This window comes from Dermacentor andersoni, chromosome 1 (assembly GCF_023375885.2).
Source record: "Dermacentor andersoni chromosome 1, qqDerAnde1_hic_scaffold, whole genome shotgun sequence".
Lineage (NCBI taxonomy): Eukaryota > Metazoa > Arthropoda > Arachnida > Ixodida > Ixodidae > Dermacentor > Dermacentor andersoni.
The window spans coordinates 142977963-143001932 of NC_092814.1; the positions used below are offsets into that span (position 1 = coordinate 142977963).

The 23970-nt window shown below is 46.3% G+C and overlaps 1 protein-coding gene across 1 annotated transcript in view; it reads right to left on the reverse strand.

The window, feature by feature from the left end:
- Positions 1–23970, reverse strand: part of raskol (Ras GTPase-activating protein raskol) — a 179806-nt gene that overhangs the window by 56625 nt on the left and 99211 nt on the right. The window contains exons 13-17 of the mRNA XM_072287915.1: positions 21284–21359; positions 17572–17662; positions 15733–15867; positions 14169–14290; positions 12656–12730 (exon numbers count right to left, since the gene is read on the reverse strand). Coding sequence (XP_072144016.1) covers positions 12656–12730; positions 14169–14290; positions 15733–15867; positions 17572–17662; positions 21284–21359 — 499 coding nt within the window. The remainder of the gene's footprint in view (positions 1–12655; positions 12731–14168; positions 14291–15732; positions 15868–17571; positions 17663–21283; positions 21360–23970) is intronic.

Consider the following 23970-nt stretch of genomic DNA (forward strand, 5'->3'; position numbering starts at 1 on the left):
AAATTGCTAGAGAGAAATTTGGCGCTGTGTTTGTTCAGCTACCATGGGACTGACGGGTAGTAGATAGATTTGTCTAATCTTGATGCTTTTGTCGTCGAACATTTTTGTGGCCATAATAAATACATTGGAGCTGCTGTCTAGATCTTTTTTATTTAAACAGTATTTGGTTTCTCAGTTTAATTCTATCATGCGCTCAAAAGCATTGTCCCGGTATAACTTGTGGGAATCCTCAGGTCCCATAACCATCGCACGCATGGCGAACGTCAATGGTGAGTGTAGAAGTCTCCGCCGGCACTCTCGTTTTCCTCCACATAGTTAGTCAACTGCGTTTTTGTCGTGCCAATTGCTGTGATCTCCCTGCATCCCTAGCTGGTAAGTCAGAAGCCCTTCTTTACCTAGCGTATTATTCTCTTCAAGGGAACCCTCAGTGATGTCAACTATAGCTAGCTGGCCTACTAGAAGCGTTAGTTGCAAATGTAATAAATGCTTTCTAAGTGCACACGTGGTTGTCGTCTATTGTTTCCTCGAGCTCGTACCGGACCACGGTTGATGGGCAGACATGCGCCAACCGCAGGGCTCGGTGTGCCAAGGCACAGCACCGTTGGCATCTCCCCCTTATCCCAACATTTGGCATTCCGAACATGGGGCAAGCTCTTGTAAAACGGGGCAACGATTTGTTCTGTGCGAGGAAGGCCTTGTCTGGAACAGCGTTAGGCCTCACCCAAAGGTCATTTGCTAGCTAGGTTGGGCATGTGCTTTCTTGAGTGTGAGTTAACACTGCAGCAGTATCCCCGAACTCGTGCATACGCTGAGATTTTCAGTGAGTCTTCTCCAAAGAAATCTATGGCACGTGGGCCACGCAGTGTGCATGACGAAGGTTAGGCCCGAAGGGAGTGAATGCAGCAGCCGACGTGGTGCCGATTTTTCAAGTAAATATGTAAATAGTCTCCTTTCTGTATCTTTGGCTATGACCCGCCATGGTTGCTCAGTGGCTACGGTGTTGGGCTGCTGAGCACGAGGTCGCGGCATCGAATCCCGGCCACGGCGGCCGCATTTCGATGGGGGTGAAATGCGAAAATACCCGTGTACTTAGATTTAGGTGCACGTTGAAGAACCCCAGGTGGTCGAAATTTCCGGAGTCCTCCCCTACAGTGTGCCTCATAATCAAAAAGTGGTTTTGGCACCTAAAACCCCATAATTTCTTTATCTTTGGCTATGGGAGCTGGGCACCAGAAACACTGGTTAGGAAGTCAGCGGGGTGCAGTTCCACAAGTCCGTTCGGAAGTGCGTGTTGAGAAGCAAGTGGAGATCACTTAGCTAGGCCTGTATCTCATCGCGGCAACTCATTCGAACCCCTTATGTGGCTTGTGTGGCATTGGTATCTGTCACGGATGCGATTAGGCCTAAGGTCCTTTGGAGCTGCCAGTCGCATGTTCGAAGACGACCATGCAGCGACATTTATGGGTGTAAGCGGATTCGCTAGTTTTACTATACAGTCAAATCTTGATATATTGAATCATGAGGGACCGCCGAAAATTGTTTATTTTGAAATATCATTGTAATGATAAACTTGCGGTTATAAGCCAGTGGACAAACCTAGGAATGAAAATGACGTACCTTGGCAGTAGACGCGTGTGCAGACAAGCATACTCTTAAATAAAAATGGTTCACTCAAGAAGAAGAAGAAGAAGCAGGCTGGAGACAAGGCAGTGGGGGAATATGGCATAGGCACTAGGAATAGCAGGGGAGAGTTATTAGTAGAGTTTGCGGAACAGAATAATATGCGGATAATGAATACCTTCTTCCGCAAGCGAGATAGCCGAAAATGGACATGGAGGAGCCCGAACGGCGAGACTAGAAATGAAATAGACCTCATACTCTGCGCTAACCCTGGCATCATACAATATGTGGACGTGCTCAGCAAGGTGCGCTGCAGTGACCATAGGATGGTAAGAACTCGAATTAGCCTAGACCTGAGAAGGGAACGGAAGCAGCTGGTACATAAGAAGTCGATCAATGAGTTAGCGGTAAGAGGGAAAATATAGAAATTCCAGATCAAGCTACAGAACAGGTATTCGGCTTTAACTCAGGAAGAGGACCTTAGTGTTGAAGCAATGAACGACTATCTTGTGGGCATCATTAAGGAGTGTGCAATAGAAGTCGGTGGTATCTCCGTTAGACAGGATACCAGTAAGCTATCGCAGGAGACGAAAGATCTGATCAAGAAACGCCAATGTATGAAAGCCTCTAATCCTACAGCTAGAATAGAACTGGCAGAACTTTCTAAAGTTAATCAACAAGCGTAAGACAGCGGACATCAGGAACTATGATATGGATAGAATTGAACAGGCTCTCAGGAACGGAGGAAGCCTAAAAACAGTGAAGAAGAAACTAGGAATAGGCAAGAATCAGATGTGTGCGTTAAGAGACAAAGCCGGCAATATCGTTACTAATATGGATGAGATAGTTCAAGTGGCTGAGGAGTTCTATAGAGATTTATACAGTACCAGTGGCACCCACGACGATAATGGAAGAGAAAATAGTCTAGAGGAATTCGAAATCCCACAGGTAACGCCGGAAGAAGTAAAGAAAGCCTTGGGAGATATGCAAAGGGGGAAGGCAGCTGGGGAGGATCAGATAACAGCAGATTTGTTGAAGGATGGTGGGCAGATTGTTTTAGAGAAACTGGCCACCCTGTATACGCAATGCCTCATGACTTCAAGCGTACCCGAATCTTGGAAAAACGCTAACATAATCCTAATCCATAAGAAAGGGGACGCCAAAGACTTGAAAAATTATAGAGCGATCAGTTTACTGTCCGTGGCCTACAAAGTATTTACTAAGGTAATTGCAAATAGAATCAGGAACACCTTAGACTTCCGTCAACCAAAGGACCAGGCAGGATTCCGTAAAGGCTACTCAACAATAGACCATATTCACACTATCAATCAGGTGATAGAAAAATGTGCGGAATATAACCAACCTTTATATATAGCTTTCATTGATTACGAGAAAGCGTTTGATTCAGTCGAAACCTCAGCAGTCATGGAGGCATTACGGAATCAGGGTGTAGACGAGCCATATATAAAAATACTGAAAGATATACAGTCGAACCTCGATATATCGAACAGCGCGGTGATCGCAACATAGTTCGATATAGCCAGAATTCGATATATAAAATCACGTAGAAAACGCATTAAAAACTAGCACAAATCAATCAATGAACCAATCATGGCGCAATAGATGCTCACATGAAGCTTCAAACAAAGTATTTATTTCGTTCGCTGAAAGTACTGAAGCAGCGTAGCCTGCTTCATATTGGCAACCGCGTGCTTGACCACGGCGTCCTCAACATAGTCCAAACGGTCCACAAGAGACAGTCCAGTGCCTTCTATTGCGCCGCAGTAGCGGCGTACAACGGCCAAAGCAGCTACAGCCTCAGTTGCAGTCGGGAGCAGGGCAACATCAGCGCTTGCTGGATCAGCCTCAGCAGCGTCTCCGTTTTGGCCACTCAGCAGTCACTTCTGCCGCGATCTCCACGTCTGTTAACTCCGCCACTGTTCCACTGTTTAAAGGCACCCGCCGCGCGCCTGAGTGCTGGTTCTGTTCTGCCTTGGCCTTTATGTCACTCTTGTTTATCAGCAGAGTGCTCAAAAGTACTCCTTGGGATGCTGAAAGCTTCGGCGACGCTCGACTTCTTTTCTCCATTTTCAACGCGCTGTATCACTTCCAATTTCACAGCAAATGTCAGGGACGTCCGCTTCTTCGCGTTTGCAGCCATCACACCAACCACGACAGGCCTAAGCCACACACACACACACACACACACACACACACACACACACACACACACACACACACACACACACACACACACACACACACACACACGCACGCACACGCACACACACACACACAACGACTGGCGTAGCACAAGCGGCAGCACCGAGACGCATGTGTCGTTGATGTTGTCAAACTAGCCAACCTGGCCAAGCCACGGCCGCGCCAAGCCGCCGCGTGCGTACGCCGCTACGTTCAAATGGCGTCCTCGGCGCAACCAATGTGGGCAGCTATCGTACGCAGCAGTCTGGAACGCCCATCGCGCCGCCGCTATCTTCAAGGGTGTTGCGGGAAAGCTCGCCTCCTGTCAACAGAGCGCACTTGGTCTGGGGCGGCGGAGTTCGATATATCCATTTTACATCCGGCCCCGTTCGAAATAAAAAATTAAAAATGCATGCGATTTTCCACGTGATATAGAAAGTGTTCGATATACGCAATAGTTCGATATATCCGTGTTCAATATATCGAGGTTTGACTGTATATAGCGGCTCCACAGCCACCGTAGTCCTCCATAAAGAAAGCAACAAAATCCCAATAAAGAAAGGCGTCAGGCAGGGAGATACGATCTCTCCAATGCTATTCACAGCGTGTTTACAGGAGGTATTCAGAGACCTGGATTGGGAAGAATTGGGGATAAGAGTTAATGGAGAATACCTTAGTAACTTGCAATTCGCTGATGATATTGCCTTGCTTAGTAACTCAGGGGACCAACTGCAATGCATGCTCACTGACCTGGAGAGGCAAAGCCGAAGGGTGGGTCTAAAAATTAATCTGCAGAAAACTCAAGTAATGTTTAACAGTCTCTGAAGGGAACAGCAGTTTACAATAGGTAGTGAGGCACTGGAAGTGGTAAGGGAATACATCTACTTAGGACAGGTAGTGACTGTGGATCCGGATCATGAGACTGAAATAATCAGAAGAATAAGAATGGGCTGGGGTGCGTTTGGCAGGCATTCTCAGATCATGAACAGCAGGTTGCCATTATCCCTCAAGAGAAAAGTTTATAACAGCTGTGTCTTACCAGTACTGACGTACGGGGCAGAAACCTGGAGGCTTACGAAAAGGGTTCTACTTAAATTGAGGACGACGCAACGAGCTTTGGAAAGAAGAATGATAGGTGTAATGTTAAGGGATAAGAGAAGAGCAGATTGAGTGAGGGAACAAACGCGAGTTAATGATATCTTAGTTGAAATCAAGAAAAAGAAATGGCCATGGGCAGGACACGTAATGAGGAGGGAAGATTACCGATGGTCATTAAGAGTTACGGAATGGATTCCAAGGGAAGGGAAGCGTAGCAGAGGGCGGCAGAAAGTTAGGTGGGCGGACAAGATTATGAAGTTTACAGGGACAACATGGCCACAATTAGTACATGACCGGGGTAGTTGGAGAAGTATGGGAGAGGCCTTTGCCCTGCAGTGGGCATAACCAGGCTGATGATGATGATGATGACTCACTTCAAAGCTACTTTATTTGAAGAAATCAGTGATTTTCTTCTGGCGCGTGCAGCACGCACGACCAATTAGGAATGCGCCTACATCTTCCACTTTGTGCAATACCCCACTGGGTATGTCATTGTACCGAGTGATGTGCACTAAAACATCAATGTTCGACGTGATCTCATCTTCTGTGTTCGGTGACCCACAGTACTCTTCCTTTAGGTCGTCATCGTCACTGGAGACGTCGCGAACGGAGTTAACAATCTTTTCGGTTGTCAGGTCCACTGCCGTTAGTGCTGCGCTGTTGCTCTCAATGTAGTCGTCAAAGAAAGAGACGGCGGGCAGCAGTTTCGCAACATCGGTCCACAGGTCTCCTGGGTTGTTGTCGGTCAGCTCCGGATCATCTTCAAGCTCCACAGGTTCTTTGACAAGCCCTGCTTTTCACCAGCAGTTGCTAATGGTGGACACCTTTAAGTTCCACCAAGCTCCTGTGAGAATTTCCGCTGCCTGAAAAATATTGATTGTAGTTGGCTGCTCTAGGCAGAGGATGATAATCAACCGCTGCATAAAGCGCTTAGGAAATTCTGCTTTCACATTCTTTATACAGTAAAAGCTCGTTAATTCACAACTCGTTAATTTGAAATTTCGTATCATTCGAAGTAGCCGTCGTGGTCTGTCCAGCAATGTATTGAAAACAATATGTAACACATCCAGCTAACTCACACTGAAATCCACACCGTCACCGATAATTCAAACTTTGCGCCATCGTGGATGGGGAGAGTGCTAGTTCAAAGGAGCACGTTGGCGATGCTGGCGTCGCTGCACCGGCAGTGCGACTTTGCTTTTTCCATCTGCAACCCTTTATTTAGGCCTGACTGGAGATAGACGTGTTTGCGCCTGGCCAGGCATGGCCAACGCCTCTGTTGCAGGTCGCTTCTCTCCCTTGAGGATCCGTACAAAGCTCAACGGCAATAAAACCGTCGCTGTGCGCCATATGCTGTATGTGCGAGCAAAGCGTGCGAGGGTGAGCCGGCGTACGCGGTTCAATCTAGCACGCGCGAGCGAGGAAGGCAGGGTGGATGCATGCCCTCTCCTGTCCACACAAGGCACGAAGGTGAGGCGGAGGGAGGGAGGGAGGGAGGGAGGGGGGGACGACGTTCTTCTCCGCCAGGGCCATGCGGGAGTCCTATCTTGAAAGCGATCCGTGACGTGGGGGAAGTGAATGCTCGCGTGGGCCTCATCTTTAAACCGATCTGCGATGTTTGCAGAGTGTGCGTAGTGCCGGTAGCTTCGTATGCGATGTGCTTTCTACGTTTTGTTCGCGTTGAAGCGAGCGCTGTACGAAAGTCAAATCACTCGCTGCTACTGGCGCGATTCCTCACTCCAGCGTTTTTCAGAGACTTTCCGCGGCCATAGAGCGAGATGTGTTCATGTTTACCTGGTCGTGTGTGACACCGTACGTGTTAACATAGTAAACGAATGTTTACAAGCTTGTACGGCCGATAAAACTACTATCCTTACTTCGTATAGCTATCTACTAATTTGCTATCGCAATCAATGCTTCGCTTTTCAGGCAAAACTGCGACATTTTTCTTTCTCTGCATCAGTCGGCGCGACGAATGCATGGATGGAGCAAGATCCATCTCGACGTTGGGCACATCGGACTGCGTTGGATGGGCCCAGTTGCGTTGGCTGTGCCAGTGCTTCAAAGTATAGATGTTCTTGTTCACGCAAACGTGACGTAGCGTGTATGCACTCGTGCTCACGCCACGTCGGACTATATACGCGCCTTAACCGAGCAATTTTTTCTCTGACTTTCATTAGTTTGAATTTTGTATAATTCAAATTTTTGTAGCATCCCCGCGCAATTCGAATGAATTAGCTTTTACTGTAACGCCCTGGTCTAGGGGCTGCAGCAAGGACGTGTTGTTTGGCGGCAGAAACTCCAAGCGAACGTGCGTCAAGCAAACATTCACAATGTGAGCCGAGTAGTTGTCGACAACCAGTAAAATTCTTCGGTCATCCCTCCTCATTTGGTCGTTGAGTTCGAAGAGTCACTCAGAAGAGTTCTCTGGTCATCCAGGCTCGTTTGTTGATGCGGTAGTCGTACGGTAACGACATGACGTTTTTCATGCAGCAAGGCTTCGCGTACTAGCCGATGGCGAGCAGTTTAATTTTCTTTGTGCCTGTTGCATTGCAGCAGAGCAAGACTGTCACGCGAAGCTTCGCTCCTTTGGACTGTTGCCCTTTGAAGTGCATCGTCTGGTCTGGCAGGAGCTGATAAAAAACATGCAGTTTCATTCGCGTTGAAAATATTGTCTTCAGAGTACGATTCAGCCACCACAAGAAAACTATCACTGCACCAGGAATCCACGCCTTCTCTGTCAGCAGCCTTTTCCTCGCCCGAGACTACCTGCAGAGTTATTCTGTTCCTTTGGTGGAAACGAAAAAGTCAACCCGAACTGGCGTCGAACCCAGTTATTTCAAGTGCATCGGCAAATTTGCGGGCTTTTTCTTGGAGCATTGGGTCAGACACGGGAACGTTTTGCAGTCTGGCATATTTTAACCACGTGAGAACAGCTTTGTCCACATTTTGAAAGTTTCCCAGCCACAGCCATCTCCTCGTAGGAGTGCGTTGCGATTCCTGGTGAAGCTTGACAATCTTGTCTCAGTCTTGTTCGGAAATATTTCTTTCGGGATAGTCTTCTGGCGAAAAATTATGAAGGGAGAGAGCTTGCGGCCATCAGCCAAACATGCGAGCATAACTGATATCAGATTCTTTACGTTTCCAGTGCTTCTAATCCGAACTTCGTGTTCACCAGACTTGTGGACTGTCCTAACCATTGGCATATCAAGGTACAGTGCAGTCCACTTATAACGATACCACATATAACAATATATCGGTTATAACGATGGTCGACATGAGAGTGTCATATTATGCATTAGATCTATGGGGAAAAAAAAACATTTATAACGATAGGTTATTCACCGCATATCAGATATAACAATAAAAATTTTTCCGTCTGGACGGCGTTTTCCGTGCCAAATAATCGTAACATCTGCGTTGCTTAGTTTCCTAAAACGAACGATGTCGAGACGAGGCAATGTTTACCTCCGTAAGTTCGTATCTGCCGCCATTACCGCGCAGTGCGTCCCGCCCGCACACCGATAGGCGCAGCGCGCCACAAGATGGCGCTAGCTGCTTCATGCACGTCGGCCACAGTCACTCCAAATGAGAGAGAGAGAGAGAGAGAGAGAGAGAGAGAAAAAAAACCGACAAGCAAAGCGGCGCGGTGGCGCCCGTCCCACGTCTCTCTCTCTTGCGATAGCAGGCTGACGCCACCAAAGCAGCGTGCAACCAATGGTTCAACCCAGTTCGAAGATGGTGCCGACAAAGCGCAAAGTTGTGTCGCTTGACACGAAGATGGATATTTTGCAGGACTCTTGATGCGGCTTCAAGGTGAGCGCCCTTGTGTAGGAGTATGAGCTCGCCCAGTTAACGATATCACCCATCTTGAAAACCGGGAGCGCCGCGATTGTGAAGGCAGGAGCTACCAGCGGCCATGCCGATCAGCGGAAAAGGGTTAGAGACCCTTTGTACGCCGATGTTGAAGAGGTGCTTTACCAGTGGTTCATCACCAATTGCTTCAAAAAGGCGGGCTTTGTGCATAAGGACGAACTTCCCCAACCCACTGAGACCAACACGGTGAAAGCCGCTGACATAACCGAGCTCTGGGAGCTCGTTCCTACTGGTGACACAGGTGGTGCGTCGAAGGAGGAGTTTTTGACTGCAGACAGTGCTGCCTCGTTCTGCGATGAGGTCACCGACGAGGCGATCGCCGAAGATGTGCTGTCTCGACAGACGGCAAAGTTGTGCGACGGTGGCGACGGCAGCAGTGACAGTGACAACGTGATTGACAGTGGCTCTTTGACCCCGACCTCGATGTCCACACAAAGAGCGCAGTCGTCGATCGACTCCTTAATTGATTTTATGCATGCTAAAGGATTGCCGCCAGTGTTAGCGCAGCAGCTGAAATCCATGCACACCGCGGTTGTGAAGCTGAAGCTGCCGCAAAAGCAAGTGCAGATTTCGGACTATTTCGGCACGCCTAACCCTTGACATGGTCATTGGCACTAGAAATAAAGTTCGTTTTTCACGGCCTACTTTCTACATCATCTATTCTTTAGAGCAAGTAGCGAATTCAAGTTCGGAGCTGCAAAGGTATGTTCCGCGATTTAAAAAAAAATTTTTAAACTGCAGTCCAGATATAGCGATCATCGGTTATAACGATCATATTTTTCGTCTTTCTCGCTATCATATCGTTATAAGTGGACTGCACTGTACACGGGGGTTTGGTCAGCATTCCCGATGTGTCCAAGTTGCATGTTGGTAGAGCAGCGGAGATCAATGACATACCGCTGAAATGCGAGAAGTTTCAACTCGAAGTCCTCAGGTAGTTTCTAACAAATTGAGGTAGTGTGTCGAAGGGAAAAACTGGCCCTTCGCATGAACTTCTGTATCCAGCTGCGCGATGACTTGAATTGGTTTGGCACCAAACCTGCGTCTCGTGCAAGTTCACATGCTTTGCACTGAAACATTTCAATGCTCACACCAAAAAAAGCTGGGAGCGTTGTTCACCAATGAAGTCCACAAGATGACGTTCCAAATCTGGGAAGCGGCCTTTCTTGGGCCCATGGAAACCTTTTCTATGACTGTTGCAATTGAACAACTTCAATGCTCACACCAAAAAGCTGGGAGCGTTGTTCCCCAATGAAGTCCGCAAGATGATGCTACAAATCTGGGAAGCGGCCTTTCTTGGGCCCATGGAAACCTTTTCTATGACTGTTGCAATTGAACAACTCCTGGCGATGCTTCCTCCACACACTTATCATCGATTCGTTGATGTTCAGGCTTCTTGCGGCCGCTGAGTTACCGACTTTTTCGGCGAGTAGAATAGCGTTGCGTTTGAAGTCAGCGGCATACTGAGTGCGAGAGCACGTCATTTTGGATGTAGGCACATTAACCCTTTCGCTGTCACGGACGTACCGGTACGTCATCGCGCTTCCCCCCCACGGTGTCACTGACGTACCGGTACGTTCTCTATCGTGCGTTCAAAATTTCGCGCCTGAGCGCAAAGCAGGCGCTCTTGGATTGGCCATGCCATCTGTTGACTCTTTCTACAAGTTCGTATATTCGCTCCGACCTGTGTTAGTCCATGTATTGAAGAGTACGGTGCGACTGCCACTCCCCACTTTCTCCTTGCAGAGTGGCGCGGTGGCTCCGCGTTTGCTGGATCATGCGTCGCGCGCGTGTGGTTATGGGTTCAAGGGTTGTTCTGTAATCTCCGCTGGTATGAAGGTTTTTATTTTTCTTCTGTTGGTGTGCCTGCTATGGCGCGTCAAGTTCAGGCGCACGTGCCGTTGCCTCTCCAAAAAGGGTGACTCGATTGCTGCTTTCGCTCTCTCGCCGCACCCTCGCTTCCTACTTGCAGCAGTAAACGTAAAGCCCTTCGAACTTTGTTTAGCCTTTTTCCATCTCCCTCTGTCTTCTTGATCACGCAACGTCACATTTCTCTCCGTTGCGCGGGCGACTGAAAGCGCATCCTCCCTGCGCGCGGTTACTTTCGGATGGCTCGGCGCGCGGGACCTTCGTCTGCTCATGGGAGCGGTGGCTGAATTCCGATTCAGAATACGAGCCGAGCTCGGACTCGGACAAAGTCGCATGAGAGGAAGAGGGTTCCGCATCGTCAGATTCGGATGTTGAACGGATTTTATAGTCAGGCTGATGATGATGATGATGTTTACTAACAACAGCTGCAGAACACTGAAATGTGCATATTGCATTGACTATGTTATTTGTATACCAATCATAATCCAAAATAAATTGCTATGTTCATTCCCTGTTATGCTCGTTCCCTGAAACCAAGCCGACACTGGGGGTGCGTCACGGCCAGAAACGTCCGACAGCGAAAGGGTTAAGCGGGTAGGAACAGACCAACGTGTTGAAGCGCTGAACAGACAATGCGGCTATGCACTGCCTGAGGAGTCGGTGGCGTAGGTCACGTGGTACTATCGTGGAAACAAGTGCCCAGGACGTGCCACCAGTGGCCCAAACAGATTGCTACGTCACTAGAATCACCTAGTGGTGAGAAAAAGGCGCGTCCATTTCGTGCACCAAGGGGTGCTCGTCATAGAAACGTGCTGGTCGGCGCGTTTGGTCCCTCCAAGGTGACTCATCGCTGGCGCGCTCTCGTTGGTGTCGTTTGCTCTGCCTTTTTTGCTTTTACACCGCATTCGCAACTTGCCCTGGCCGTGGTTCGCCTAATGGTTGACCGTTGAATTTGGAGCGCGCGACTTTGAAGGAACAGGTCAATCGACACGCATGTAAATGTGGCACTTTAAGCGAGCTTAATAATGAGTGCTTGGTGCCATTCTTAGCATTTTTTATACCTAGTATTCAAATGTAATGCGGGGGGTGACTTTTCACTTCTATTTTTGGTAAAAAAACTCTCGTTAGATTCGGGTAAATATGGTATTTTGCTGGCAGAGTAACACATCTCGGAGGACCATAGGGCGCTTTGTTCAGACAAGCATAGCCCCCTTTTATGCTATAATCAACACGGGAAAACTGAGTCGAAGTGAATAACTTCAGTGGTAGGTGTGTGGTTCGGCATTGCGTCAGACGGCGATGCTGTGACGGCCTCTACTGCCTTAATTCTAAGTGTTTGTGGAGTGCATTTCAGTGACTCTGCAGAACGAGTTGAGTCGCCCGCACTTGCTATTGCTGCCATTGTCCAAGTCCCTGCCTGCTGTCTCGGCCACAAATTGCAGTGGAGGCCCCTCCCTGTTCCCGGTCTGACACAGCAGTACATGGCAGCAGCCACGATAAGGGAGAGCCACCATTATATACTTCCACAATGACGCGTCGGTGCAAGGTTGCTCGTGCCAACACGTACGCCGCTTAATTAAAGTCCTGACCCACTGTTTTCAGGTGAACACTGCTGCATGGGCCTTGAGGGCAAGCCGCCTCCAGCCCCCGTCATCGTCAACCACTGTGACAGCTGCCGTATCTGGACGGCCGCCACACAGGGCTCTGCTGCCTATCGATGTGGATTCCACCATTTCCTGGTGGGGTTAACCTTTGCATCTGCCCGGACACTTCGTCATGACCGTCCTTCCAGCAATCTCTCCGCCGTAGGGGAACATTTAAGGAGAGAGCGATGCGGGAATCTTCGGGTCCCATAACTGTCGCACACATGGCAAATGTCACATCAGGTGCATGTGCGCCAAGCAGGTTGAGGAGAGGGGAAACCTTCCTTTCGCGAGTGGCACATGGGAATTGCATTTCTCAGATTGTTGGCAACTCTGGTTCCACCCACCTGGGCAAGGTTGATGAGCGAGGCTGAGGTGCCGGTGCTGGGTTTGCTTCCAGGCAGGACAAAACCTGACCTCTACTGGCAAGTCAGAAGCCCTTCTTTACCTGCCGTATTACCGTATTTACTCGCATAATGATCGCACTCGCGTAATGATCGCACCCCTGAATTTTGTCGTCAAAATTCATTTTCTTTCCCGTGTAATGATCGCACCCTGAACTTGCCGCAGCGATATGTCAGGTGCTAAGTCTAGCTAATAATGATCACTCTTACCATCTGTCGAATGCTACGCGAACGACTCTTCAAGACAAACCAAGCGGCCTGCACGCACCAAACATCATTAAGTAGATGCCCCATTTCATTACTTTCATCACTTTCCGCACTTCCATGACAAAAAGAGGTACAATCAAACTTGCCTTTATTATGTGTAGGCTTTATAATGGTTGTGGTCAACAACAACAAAAAAGGCACTTTTCGATTCTTCTTATCTGCACTCGTGGGCACGCAACAAATCGCAAGCTGCAATGATAGTAGCCACGTTTACACTGATACGTTAGAAGTGTACCCTATTCATACGCTGACACTTGTAACACACCTAAGATATTTGCCCACCCTTAGCAGAAACATGCCGTATTAGGATAGTAGGGAAGACAAATGCCGCAGTTTCCACAGCGTGCCGGCCACGTGTTTCTATGTCACTGGCAGCTAAGCGCTCCCATCTGTTTCTGTCCCCTCAAAGTGGACATGACTACGTTATTGCCGCAAACTTGCTGATATTAATGATATTATTCATTACTGATACCGGAGAAACTGTTTCAATGCACGTAATGTACTCACGAGAAGAAAAGAAATCGTGTTCCGCGCGTTAGGCTTGCTCCGCCGGCCGCCATTTTTGTTTTGGTATCCAGCACTACACACAGCGGCAGCCGCCTATTTGTTGACCTGTTGTCATCTCACAGCAAACGTGGGATGAAAAAAAATATTTTTTTTTCTTCTTGCGGGAAGTTTACCCCCATAATGATCGCACCCCTGAATTTGCGCCAATTTTTTTTACAAAGAAGTGTGATCATTATGCAAGTAAATACGGTATCCTCTTCGAGAGAACCTCCGTGATGTTAATATAGCTAGCTGACCTGCTTGAATTGTTAGTAATTGTAAACATAATGAATGCTTTCCGAGTGTACACGTGGTTATGGTCTATTGTTTGCTCGAGCATGTACCAGACTGCGGTTGATGGGCAGGTGTGCACCAACCACGGGGCTCGGTGTGCCGAGGTGTAGGGCCGTTGGCATCTCCCCCTTATCCCGACAAACTAACACAAAGTGTCATGAACTACATATTAAGTAGATTAAAGCTGCACTTCTCACTCTTTAAGACAATATAAATAATAGAATTTGGGCCAAATTTAGCATCTAGGGTTAATGCAGAGTCAAAAGAAGGGATGCATAGGACCACGTTGGGTATTTTCCGCAGCAGTGTACAGATTTCTCAGCTTGTTGGCAACTCTGGTTCCACCCACCTGGGCAAGGTTGATGAGCGAGGCTGAGGTGCCGGTGCTGGGTTTGCTTCCAGGCAGGACAACACCTGACCTCTACTGCGTGGTCGACCATCCAAAGCAGCTCGCAAGGCAGCTTCACCTTCCTGCATAACCAAACAGTATAGACTTACGTTCCTGCTGGCAAGGCCTCAACCTCTCTACATGAAACACAGTGTTGCCTGAAACTTCCAGACTTACACTATAGAGAAAGAAATTCGACAAGAGGGACACTTGGTGAAAACTGGCAACAGGAAACATGTCATGCCTAGCGTTTACCCCATCCGTTAGCTGATGCGAGCATCGGAAAAAAAAAGGAAAAGTGAAATAAACTTAGCTTTTAAAATACTTTCCCGCTAAATTCAAAAAGCTTTGTGTATAAATGAACTTATACTTTGAGACTTATTTTTCTTGCATTTCCTAGCAACAAGATAATGGCATGCCAGACACGCCAGATGAATGCATAGTGTGCCAGACACGACATTGAAGCTAGCGAGGCCGGCTGCACATGTGAAGCTCGCCTGTACGGCGAAACATCTCTATTTTATTATTTTTTTTTCGATGTAGCCTGGTTTGTTGGGCTCCTAGCGTATTCTTGTGCTCCTCCTGCACTCTGACACAGGAACCACTGCACTACTGAACTATGGAAAGGTGAGATATTTTGTTTGAAAGTATGCCATGCAATTAGGCTTTTATGGCATGGAACAGAGACTTGTGACACAGTTAGTGAAAAACCGCTCGGCCGTCCTAGCGCAGTTAATTCGAGTTAACGACTCATACTGCGATGCTTTCTATAGGCCCCAACATTAGTGGAACTTATTTCGGTAGTTTTTAGGCACGCATGCTGCACCCCGCTTTGTGACGCAGTTAGCGAAAAGCAGCTCGGCTGTGTGACGCAGTTAGTTTCGTGTGTGCTGAACGTTACTGGGACAAGTTCATGACGCTTTCTCTGACCTTTTACATTATTGTAACTAATTTAGTTATTTTTGAAATACTTTTGAGGCACATTCGCTGCACCCGGCTTTGTGAAACAACAAAAAGCAGCTCAGCTGTGGTGGCAAAGTTTGGCGTATACTGAATCTTAGTGGGACAAGCATGGACAAGTTTGTGATGCTTTTTATGGCCCCGCCAAAATATACCTTTAAATAGAAACAGGATTTGCTCATACATTCACTAAATAAAAGTGTGTTGACGTAGTAAGAATTTCTTTGTTTTTTTGATATCCTCAATAATTCGACCTTCGGTTAATTGGGTCATTTTTCTTGGTCACATGAAATTCGAGTCAACGAGGCTTTACTGTATTTCACACTTTGAGTATTTAGAAGTCTATGGTAACAAAAAATGGCATATTTTGAATGTCAGGTGGTGAAGAGTTCATTGCTTGTGTGATCATGTCCCTTCAGCACACCCAAACATATGCTGCATCCATTCTAGAGCCATAATTACTTTTCTTTGAGGGCAATAGATCCATTTGGTGGCCTAGCAACTGAAGGAACGTGAGAGCATGGTCAGGCGACGAAAGACTAGAACAGCAGTCCAAGATTGGTACCTTCCCCTCCAGCTGTGGAAGGCATTCCCTGAGCATCATCTGCAGTTGGGCCAGCTCTAGACCAAGGTCCACAACACAGGGGATCTCAATGCCAGCCTCTGCACTTGATGAGTTCTGCTCCGTGCTCACTGGACTCTGCATGTGCAGTCATATATAAAGGTCACTGTTGGCACCAATGACAAGCCACTACATTTTATGGAAATACAGTCACCGACTGACACAATCTATCAGTTGGCCAGCTTCACAGCACTGCCACAAGGCCCTATACACTTGATGTATAAGGACAACTGAAAATTTCGAACACCATAGAGTGCACCGTTTGATAACGTGGACTCCACCCGTACAACAGCATGCTGATTCGGTTATCAAGTCGAGTGGAAAGAGACATTCTTGTTTGATAGGCCCCTGGCATGGTTGCTGGTGTCTCGTCAAAATCAAAGAAACTCGCGAAGCATAGTCAATCTAGTAGTTGCTGGAATGCCCAAACCTTGAGACAAGAGAAGCCAAGCCCTCTAAATCCTAAAGGCTGCATTTGTGGTTTGTCGTGAGAGTCTGCGAGTTCCGTGCATTCAGCATTTGGTTTTGTTGTGTTAAACAGAGACATGGTCCCGGGAAACTTGTTTGTTTAAAACAAAAAAGCGCAAGAGACAGGGTCAAACGAAGAAAGACATACACAGCACTGTGTGCATCTTTCTTCGTTTTTCCCTGTCTCATGCTGTTCTTATTTTAAACATTAACTACTAACATAACCAAGTCTCTACCCTTCACAACTTCTTTTGATTGTTAAGAATTTTTGTTGCTCAGAATTATTAAGCAACTTTAAACAGTGCCATTTCCACCCTCTATGTCTGCGTTAATGAGGGCAGCGATGACGCAAGGAAAATGCTGGACAATGACTGTTGTGAAGAAATCCGCAATCAAATATTCTACTATGGGAGCTCAGTTGACTTCTGTTTAAGTTGCTCAGGGGATGGAGATTTGGTTGCATGCATTCACTATATCTTCTATCTGTATCGACAGCATGAATATGGTTGAAATTTGAACTGACCAGGTCACTGGCAAGCATATGTGTGCACAGCAAAGCATTGGCATGCTCTTTTGGGCACTTATGGAATAAAGTCAGTTCGTCAACATCACCCTCATCATCGGCCTACTTTTATGTCCACTGCAGGATGAAGGCCTCTCTGAGCGATCTCCACCTATACCCATTTTGTACTAGCCGATTCCAGCTTACATCTGCAAATGTCCTAATTTCATCACCCCGCCTAATTTTCTGCCATCCTCGAGTGTGCTTCACTTCCCTTGACACCCATTGTGTAACTCTAATGGTCCATTGGTTATCTGCTCTACGCATTACCTGGCCTGCCCAGCTCCCTCTTTTTTCTCTTAATGTCAACTAGAATATCAGTTAACCCTGTTTACTCTCTGATCTACAATGCTCTCTTCAAGTCTTTTAATGTTACGATAACATTTTTCATTCCATCGCTCTTTTCGAATTCCTTAACTTGTTCTCGAGCTTCTTTGTTAACCTCTGTTAGCATCGGTAGAATGCAATGATTGCATACATTTTTTTTTTCACTGACAGAGGCAAGCTCCCAGTCAGAATTTGGTAATGCCTACCGTTTGCACTCCGACCAATTTTTACTGTTCCCAGTAACGTTCTGGTAAATCCCCTATTTTGGACTATCAATTATTCAGATTTGTGCATTTAGTCCAAATTATCAGTCAGTAAGTGAATCACCAAAACTGTAATACATAGTAGGCAAGCTTGTGCCAAACCTCTTTCCCCATGGATACGAGCCTATTCTGTAGGTTATGAATTAAGTTCCCGACACTCACCGAAATAACCTTGAGGAAAGTCTTCATTGTGCTCCATTCTTTCTCCACAAAGTCATTCATGAACTCCATAAAACTCTCTTTGCCACCAAACCTGTGCAAAGATGGTAACGTCACAACATCAGAATAGTGCTAGATGACAAACACTTCAAGAAAATAGCCAGGTTTTTTTTGCAGACAGTTCAATGGAGACAATGTTCTTTTTCTTCAGCAACACAATATTAGTGGTAGCAGACATCAGTAAATGGGTGACAATCACTGATGAACTAGTCATTTAATCAATATTCTCTAATCAATATTTTAATTCAGTGTTTAAGGCACACACACATAATTGAAATCCTGAGGCTAGCACCCGTTTCAAGATGTAGTGAACACAGCAGAAGCTCAAAATGCAAGCAAAGGAAGCATTGCTTCTGCAGTGTCAATGGAACTACTGAACAGATTTTGCCATATTTCAATGAGATGATATAATGTAACAGTGGTCCCTCAGCGTATAAGAGAAAAAAATCAATGGGAAATGAAGTGTGTTCGACCCATTCACTGTGCCCTAACTGCCACCAAAACAGCTGCTATTGGAGTCACCAGTAGGGGCACCATTAGCGTCAGGTGCGTGTCTGCTGGCCAGTCAAGTTTGAATTACCCAACGAAGGCGAATTTTGGGATTGAAATAACTAAAGCTTGGGCCCATAGAAATGTGTGAGTGTTGGCCAGGATCTTTGGTCCAGATCGAATTAATCAAAATACTTCATTAACTGGAGCCAACTTAATGGAATTCTACTGTATAAATTATTACCATCTCGTCCAAGGCACAACATTTTCGAACAAGGTCGTATGTTGTATCCTAGATGTTCCCTACAATATTAAGAGGAAGCTTTAGCTCGGGCCCAACTCCGACGCGGCCTATTCAAATGCATGTAAAACGCAAAAACGTTTTTATGAGATAACCCCTGGACCGATTTTGATGAAATTTGTTGCATTTGAAAGAGAAAGTCAAATTCTAGTGACTGTTGGAAGCGGAATTTCGATTTAGGGCTTGAATTTTCTTAAATCGATTTTCAAATATTTGACCGTTCGAAAAAAATGGAAGCACGAAGTTTACAAATTCATAGCTCTGCATCAAGAACTGATATCGCGGTTCTGTAAACGGCACCCATTAGATCATTCAAAGCGGACAAATTCAATATGTCATTTTACATCTTACGTGAATTTGTTACGTCGCTTACAACGGTTTTGCAAAAGTTGTATTTCCCTATGATTAAATATTTTTTATATTCATGTGTAACACATCAATTTTGTCCGCTTTAGATGTGCTATTAGATGCAATTCACAGAATTGTATTATCATGTTTAGTGGTTGAGTTACAGAGTTGTAAACTTGATAGTTTCGTTTTTTGAAAATTTTCGATTTTTGGCAATTTTTAATAAAAAATTCACGACCTAACTCAAAAATTCGAAACCAACAGTCACTAGATTTTAAGTTTGTCTTTTAAATGCAACAAACCTCGTCAAATTTGGTGCAGTGGTTGCCGAGAAAAACGAATTCTCCTTTTACATGTATTTAGATAGGAGCACTCGAGCTAAAGCTTCCTCTTAACGCCAGTAATCTTTTAATAGTTTACCACTGTAGAGAACACTTGATGGGTGTAAAATTGAAGACGTCCATGTATTTCAAGTACTGACTGAGGAGGTAGGCTCCTCGTGAGGGAGGAAGAAAGGAGTGACTGAGAGAGCAGAGTCAGTGCTGGAGAGCGTAGTGGGACCGGGCGGTGGGAAACAGATGCGCAGCAATGCGAAAAGCAAAGAGGGAAAAAAATCCCAATCAAGTATATGTGAAAGACACACAAGTGTGATGACTCTGATGGGCCAGCAAAGGTTCTCCTGTCAATTGCGATGGCCTGTTGGCAGTTTGCCATGCCAACAAATGCCATGTAAATGCTAAATTGCAAATGTGCTGTGCACTGTTGTTAATACATTACCGTATGATTGGTGTGATCATACCAAATCGGCGCATTACCTTGCTGGCTGCGGACCAGCCAAGTCAAGGCATTGGCTAAAACCCGCATGTGCATCCAGAATGTACCATTTCAAGTTTCACTAGCTGAGTGCTTGACATTTTTGCTATCAGAATACATACTTTGAGCAGTAAGCAAATATTTGCTATACTGTAACGAATATTGTTTTGAATTGTGCATTTTCGCTATTGTTATAGTCTTAGAATACTCATTGAAATAAAACATGGCCAATTAACCTTTAATGGTTGACTTCATTATAGTCAATAAGTTGTTATATTCGTGCTCATTATATAGAGGTTTGACTGGCACTTGTAAAAGCAGTAATAAATTTGAATTCTCATTAAGTTCATGAAACTGAATTGCAATTAGCATTTCTAATATAAACATTTGTACACCGTGTGAAGAAGATTCCGAGTTACGTTGATGAAGTAAAAGATATAAGAAGAAAGAAATGTGATAAAAATCAAAGGAGGCAAGACGACAGCGTGGGTTAGACTTGACAGACATGAGATACCGTATTTACTCAATTCTAATGTGCCCTTGATTGTAACGCGCACACGTTTTCTGCGACTAAAAGGAAAAAAAAAAAAAAAAAAAAAACACTCGTGATAGTAACGCGCACCCGTTTGCCATGGTCTAAAAAAAGAAAAGTCCTTTACAGTACTGCGCACCTCATTCTTTCATACAGAAATACAGCTTTCTCTCATTTGGAAAAAACAAGGAGTTACTCCCAATGCACTAAAGTTGTGATAAAAAAAAAAAAAGTTGCAGTTTCACCCAAAAGGCGAAGCATCGATTACGATAGAAGATTAGTAGACAACTATACGAAAAGTAAGGATAGTAGTTTTATCGGCCATATAAAGTTTCAAACATTTGCTTACTAGCTAAATTAACAAGCATGGTGTCACGCGTGCACAAGCAAACATGAACATGTCTCCCTCAGCGACCATGGAAACTCCGTATCAAAATGCTGGAGCGAGGAAGTGCGGTAGCAGCAGTGAGGGAATCGACCTTTGTGCGGCCTCTTGCTTTGACACGAACTAAGCGATGAGAACACAGCACAGTGTGCCTAGATCCGTAAACTCTTGTTTTCATTGCAGATTGCTTTCAAGATAGGGGCCGCGCCGTACGTAGCAGCCGCCAGTGTAGAACGCCTCTCCTGTTTGCGCCAGTCCCGCACGCAAGTTTCAGGAACTCTGAACACCCGTGATGCAGCCCGGTTTTCGTCCATCTCCGCACATGTGATCGCTTTCCTTTAAATTGCAGCATTTAAATTGCAGCATCGTGATGAACTCGACATGTCTTTGCAGTCGGCACTTCCATGCTGATAGAACAAACGCACAAAACGGGAAGACGGACGGTGCACTAATCTAAGCCAAAGGAAGCACTGCCTAAGTAGCACACGTACTGCAGCACATGGAGGAAGCTACGGCAGCTAGGCTCGAAGCACATACGAGGCAGCCATTTTGAAATGCAGATGGTGATATGGAAATGCAGAATCAGGGTCGTATTTGATTCTAACATGCACACAATTTTTGGACCCGTTCTACCAAAAAAAAAAAAAAAGGTGCGCGTTAGATTTGAATAAATACGGTATCACTTTTTGGTGGCTTAACTACATTTTTTTTAATTACTTGATTGAGTAACGAAACAAATTTGTTTTTCAGTGTTTGACGACAAGTTCCATGTAGAATGAAAACTTACCTTGTGAAATTTGCGAGGGTTTGGATTGTCTTGGCTATCAACGTCAGGCTGCGAGCAGCGCGTTCATCTGGATATTCTGCAATACAAAAGTTAAAAACTAATGCAGTGTAATCCACTTACAACAATCAGCCATTTACCTACGTTCATGTTGGATACCTTTTCTAGAATGGCTCGATGTGAGACATTGTCAAATGCTTTGAGTATGTCTAATGCTAACACTGTTCGAGTTGCGCATATAGGTGATGGGTTAAGGATATCATTTTGTACTTGCCACAGTATGTCTTGGGTGCACAGTTTGGGTCGAAAGCCGATCATTGTCTCTGGGAAGAGGTGGTTGGTTTCGACATAGTCAACCAGGCTATTGAGAACCACATGCTCCATAGCCTTACCAAGACAAGAGGTAAGGGATATGGGCATGAGGTTCTCTAGACTGAGTGACTTGCCCGGTTTAGGAATGAAAACCACGCTAGCGTGCTTCCACTCTTGCGGGAGTGTACCATTTTGCCAGTGCTGATTAAAAAGCTTGGTTATAATTGTTATGGTAGGGTCATCTAGATTCGTGAGCATTTTGTTGGTGATCTTATCTTTACCGGCTGATGATGTCGTGCGTAGGCAGCTGAGAGCAGTGCGTACTTCGGCCTCGGTGATGTCTTCGTCTAATGTTTTGTTTTCGTCTCCTCTGTACTCAATATATGCATCCGACTCCCGTTCTGTATTAAGATATTGCCCGATCAAGAGGTTTACGAGATCAGAGTCTGTTCCCGGGAAACTGTGTATCATTTTCTGAATCCTTTTATGAGCAGGGTCCAGGGGTTCTTTTTGCTCAACTGGCCATTCATTTTGGCCATTCAAATTTGTAGTCTTTCGGGTGTTTTGTGATGTAGGGCTTCTGGTGCATGTGGCCTCTGGTCTGGTGTGCCTCCATCCCCACCCCCCTTTTTTTAGTGTGGCATTCTTTGGTGCTGCTCTACAAAGAGCATGGTGCCTGGGTTGCAAACCGAGGAGCAGAACGCTGTGTAGGCATGAATATACAGTCGCCGACTTATTTTTCGGACTTGCTCGATTATTCGGTCTGCTTTGCAGCACCGCCATTCTCCCCATAGACCATAATGTATAACAACTGCCGAAAGTTCGGACACCTTGCAACCTCTCGTCGGATTTTCCGGACACTCCTTGAGCCAACTTGATCGAGAGCACCATGCACCGACTCTGACCGGTGCACGGTTCGACTTAATGAATGCCATTTTTGTTTTGAACGGAGCCTCCTTGCTGCCCCACAAAGTGGCGCGACTGCAAATCCCCGATCATCATCATCGTTTCTGCCTGGTTCGATAGAGTGGCTACAGCAGTTTTGGTCTTAGCTTAGTAAGCCATGTCAAGACAATCCACCAGCTGATTTGTTTCTTTCTTCGTGCACGATGCTGCGAGTAGGCCACGTTTTTCGTTTGTGCGACTGGTGTCGGCGTGACGGCGTGGTGGTGTTTGCTTGGTGTGCTGTGTTGAGGTTGCGGTGATCCAACGCGGCATACGGAAACATCGCATCAAGTGTCTAATGGCACCAACAGTGCCCGCGCAGACTGCGCTGGGGAATGCTGGCAAGTGGCTGCCGGGAGGCCTAGGATTTGTCGCCTTCCAATGTGCTCCCTACTGACGCCGAAAATGTTCTGCCGAGACCTGAGCAGTGGTTGCATTGCGATTCCGGACACCGTCTCATTTGACAGTTTCACAGGTGCTGACACTGCTGTACTGACATGCGCAGAACTTGACGATGGCAAGATCATTCGTCAGGTTTCTGCTGCAGCGCCAGACGATCACTCCGAATTGGAAGATGACGCACCATATGCTACGCTACCGTCGCATGCGGAGAATGTACAAGCAGTGACTGTGCTTTCAGCCACCTACGGTGACAGTACGACCCTCTCCGAGATTCAGGCTTATCTGATTGTGCGTAAATGGAACAGCGTGCAACGGCGCATTCACGATTTCTTCAAGCCTACTCCCGAGCCTGAATAAGTGCGCGGAAATGAAGGATTTCTTTTTTTTTTCTTAATCTGCTTTTTCGGACACCTGCTTATTTGGACATTTCCGCAGTCCCCGTGAGGTCCGAATAAACGGTCAGCGACTATAGTTCCAGTGTTGTACCTGCAGGCTGCCTGATTGATAGCAGTCTCTAGTACAATCAGTGAGGCATTTTTTTTCTCTTGGCAGAATTGACCATGTTACTGAATGAAGGCTTTGAGTGTCAGTAGCCTTCCAAGTCATCTTCACCTGACAATGGCTGTGGAACTTAGGATCAGAGAGCCAGTGATAGATATGCAGCTGTTAGGTGCTTTCCAGCATTGTACTTTTGTATGATGCCTCAATCACTTCTGCAGCCAGGTGTTTGTGCCAGCCCAAAGGGCCTAGTGAACAGAGCTCATGATGAGGTTCTCTTTATGAAGGGGTGGTATGATAGATATTGTTACGAGCTATCGTGATAATATGATAATAGAGTGAACGCGCAATATGCTTGGTTGTGGGTCCGAGGTGCCGACGCGCGAAATACCTAGCCGTGCAGTCTGAGGTGCCGACGTGCGAAATGCCTAGCCACGGGCTCGAGGAGTCGACACTCGATGTGCTTATTCGCGCAGTCCGAGGTGCTGATGCGTGAAATTCCTAGCCGCGGGCTTGCGTAGTCAACACTTGAT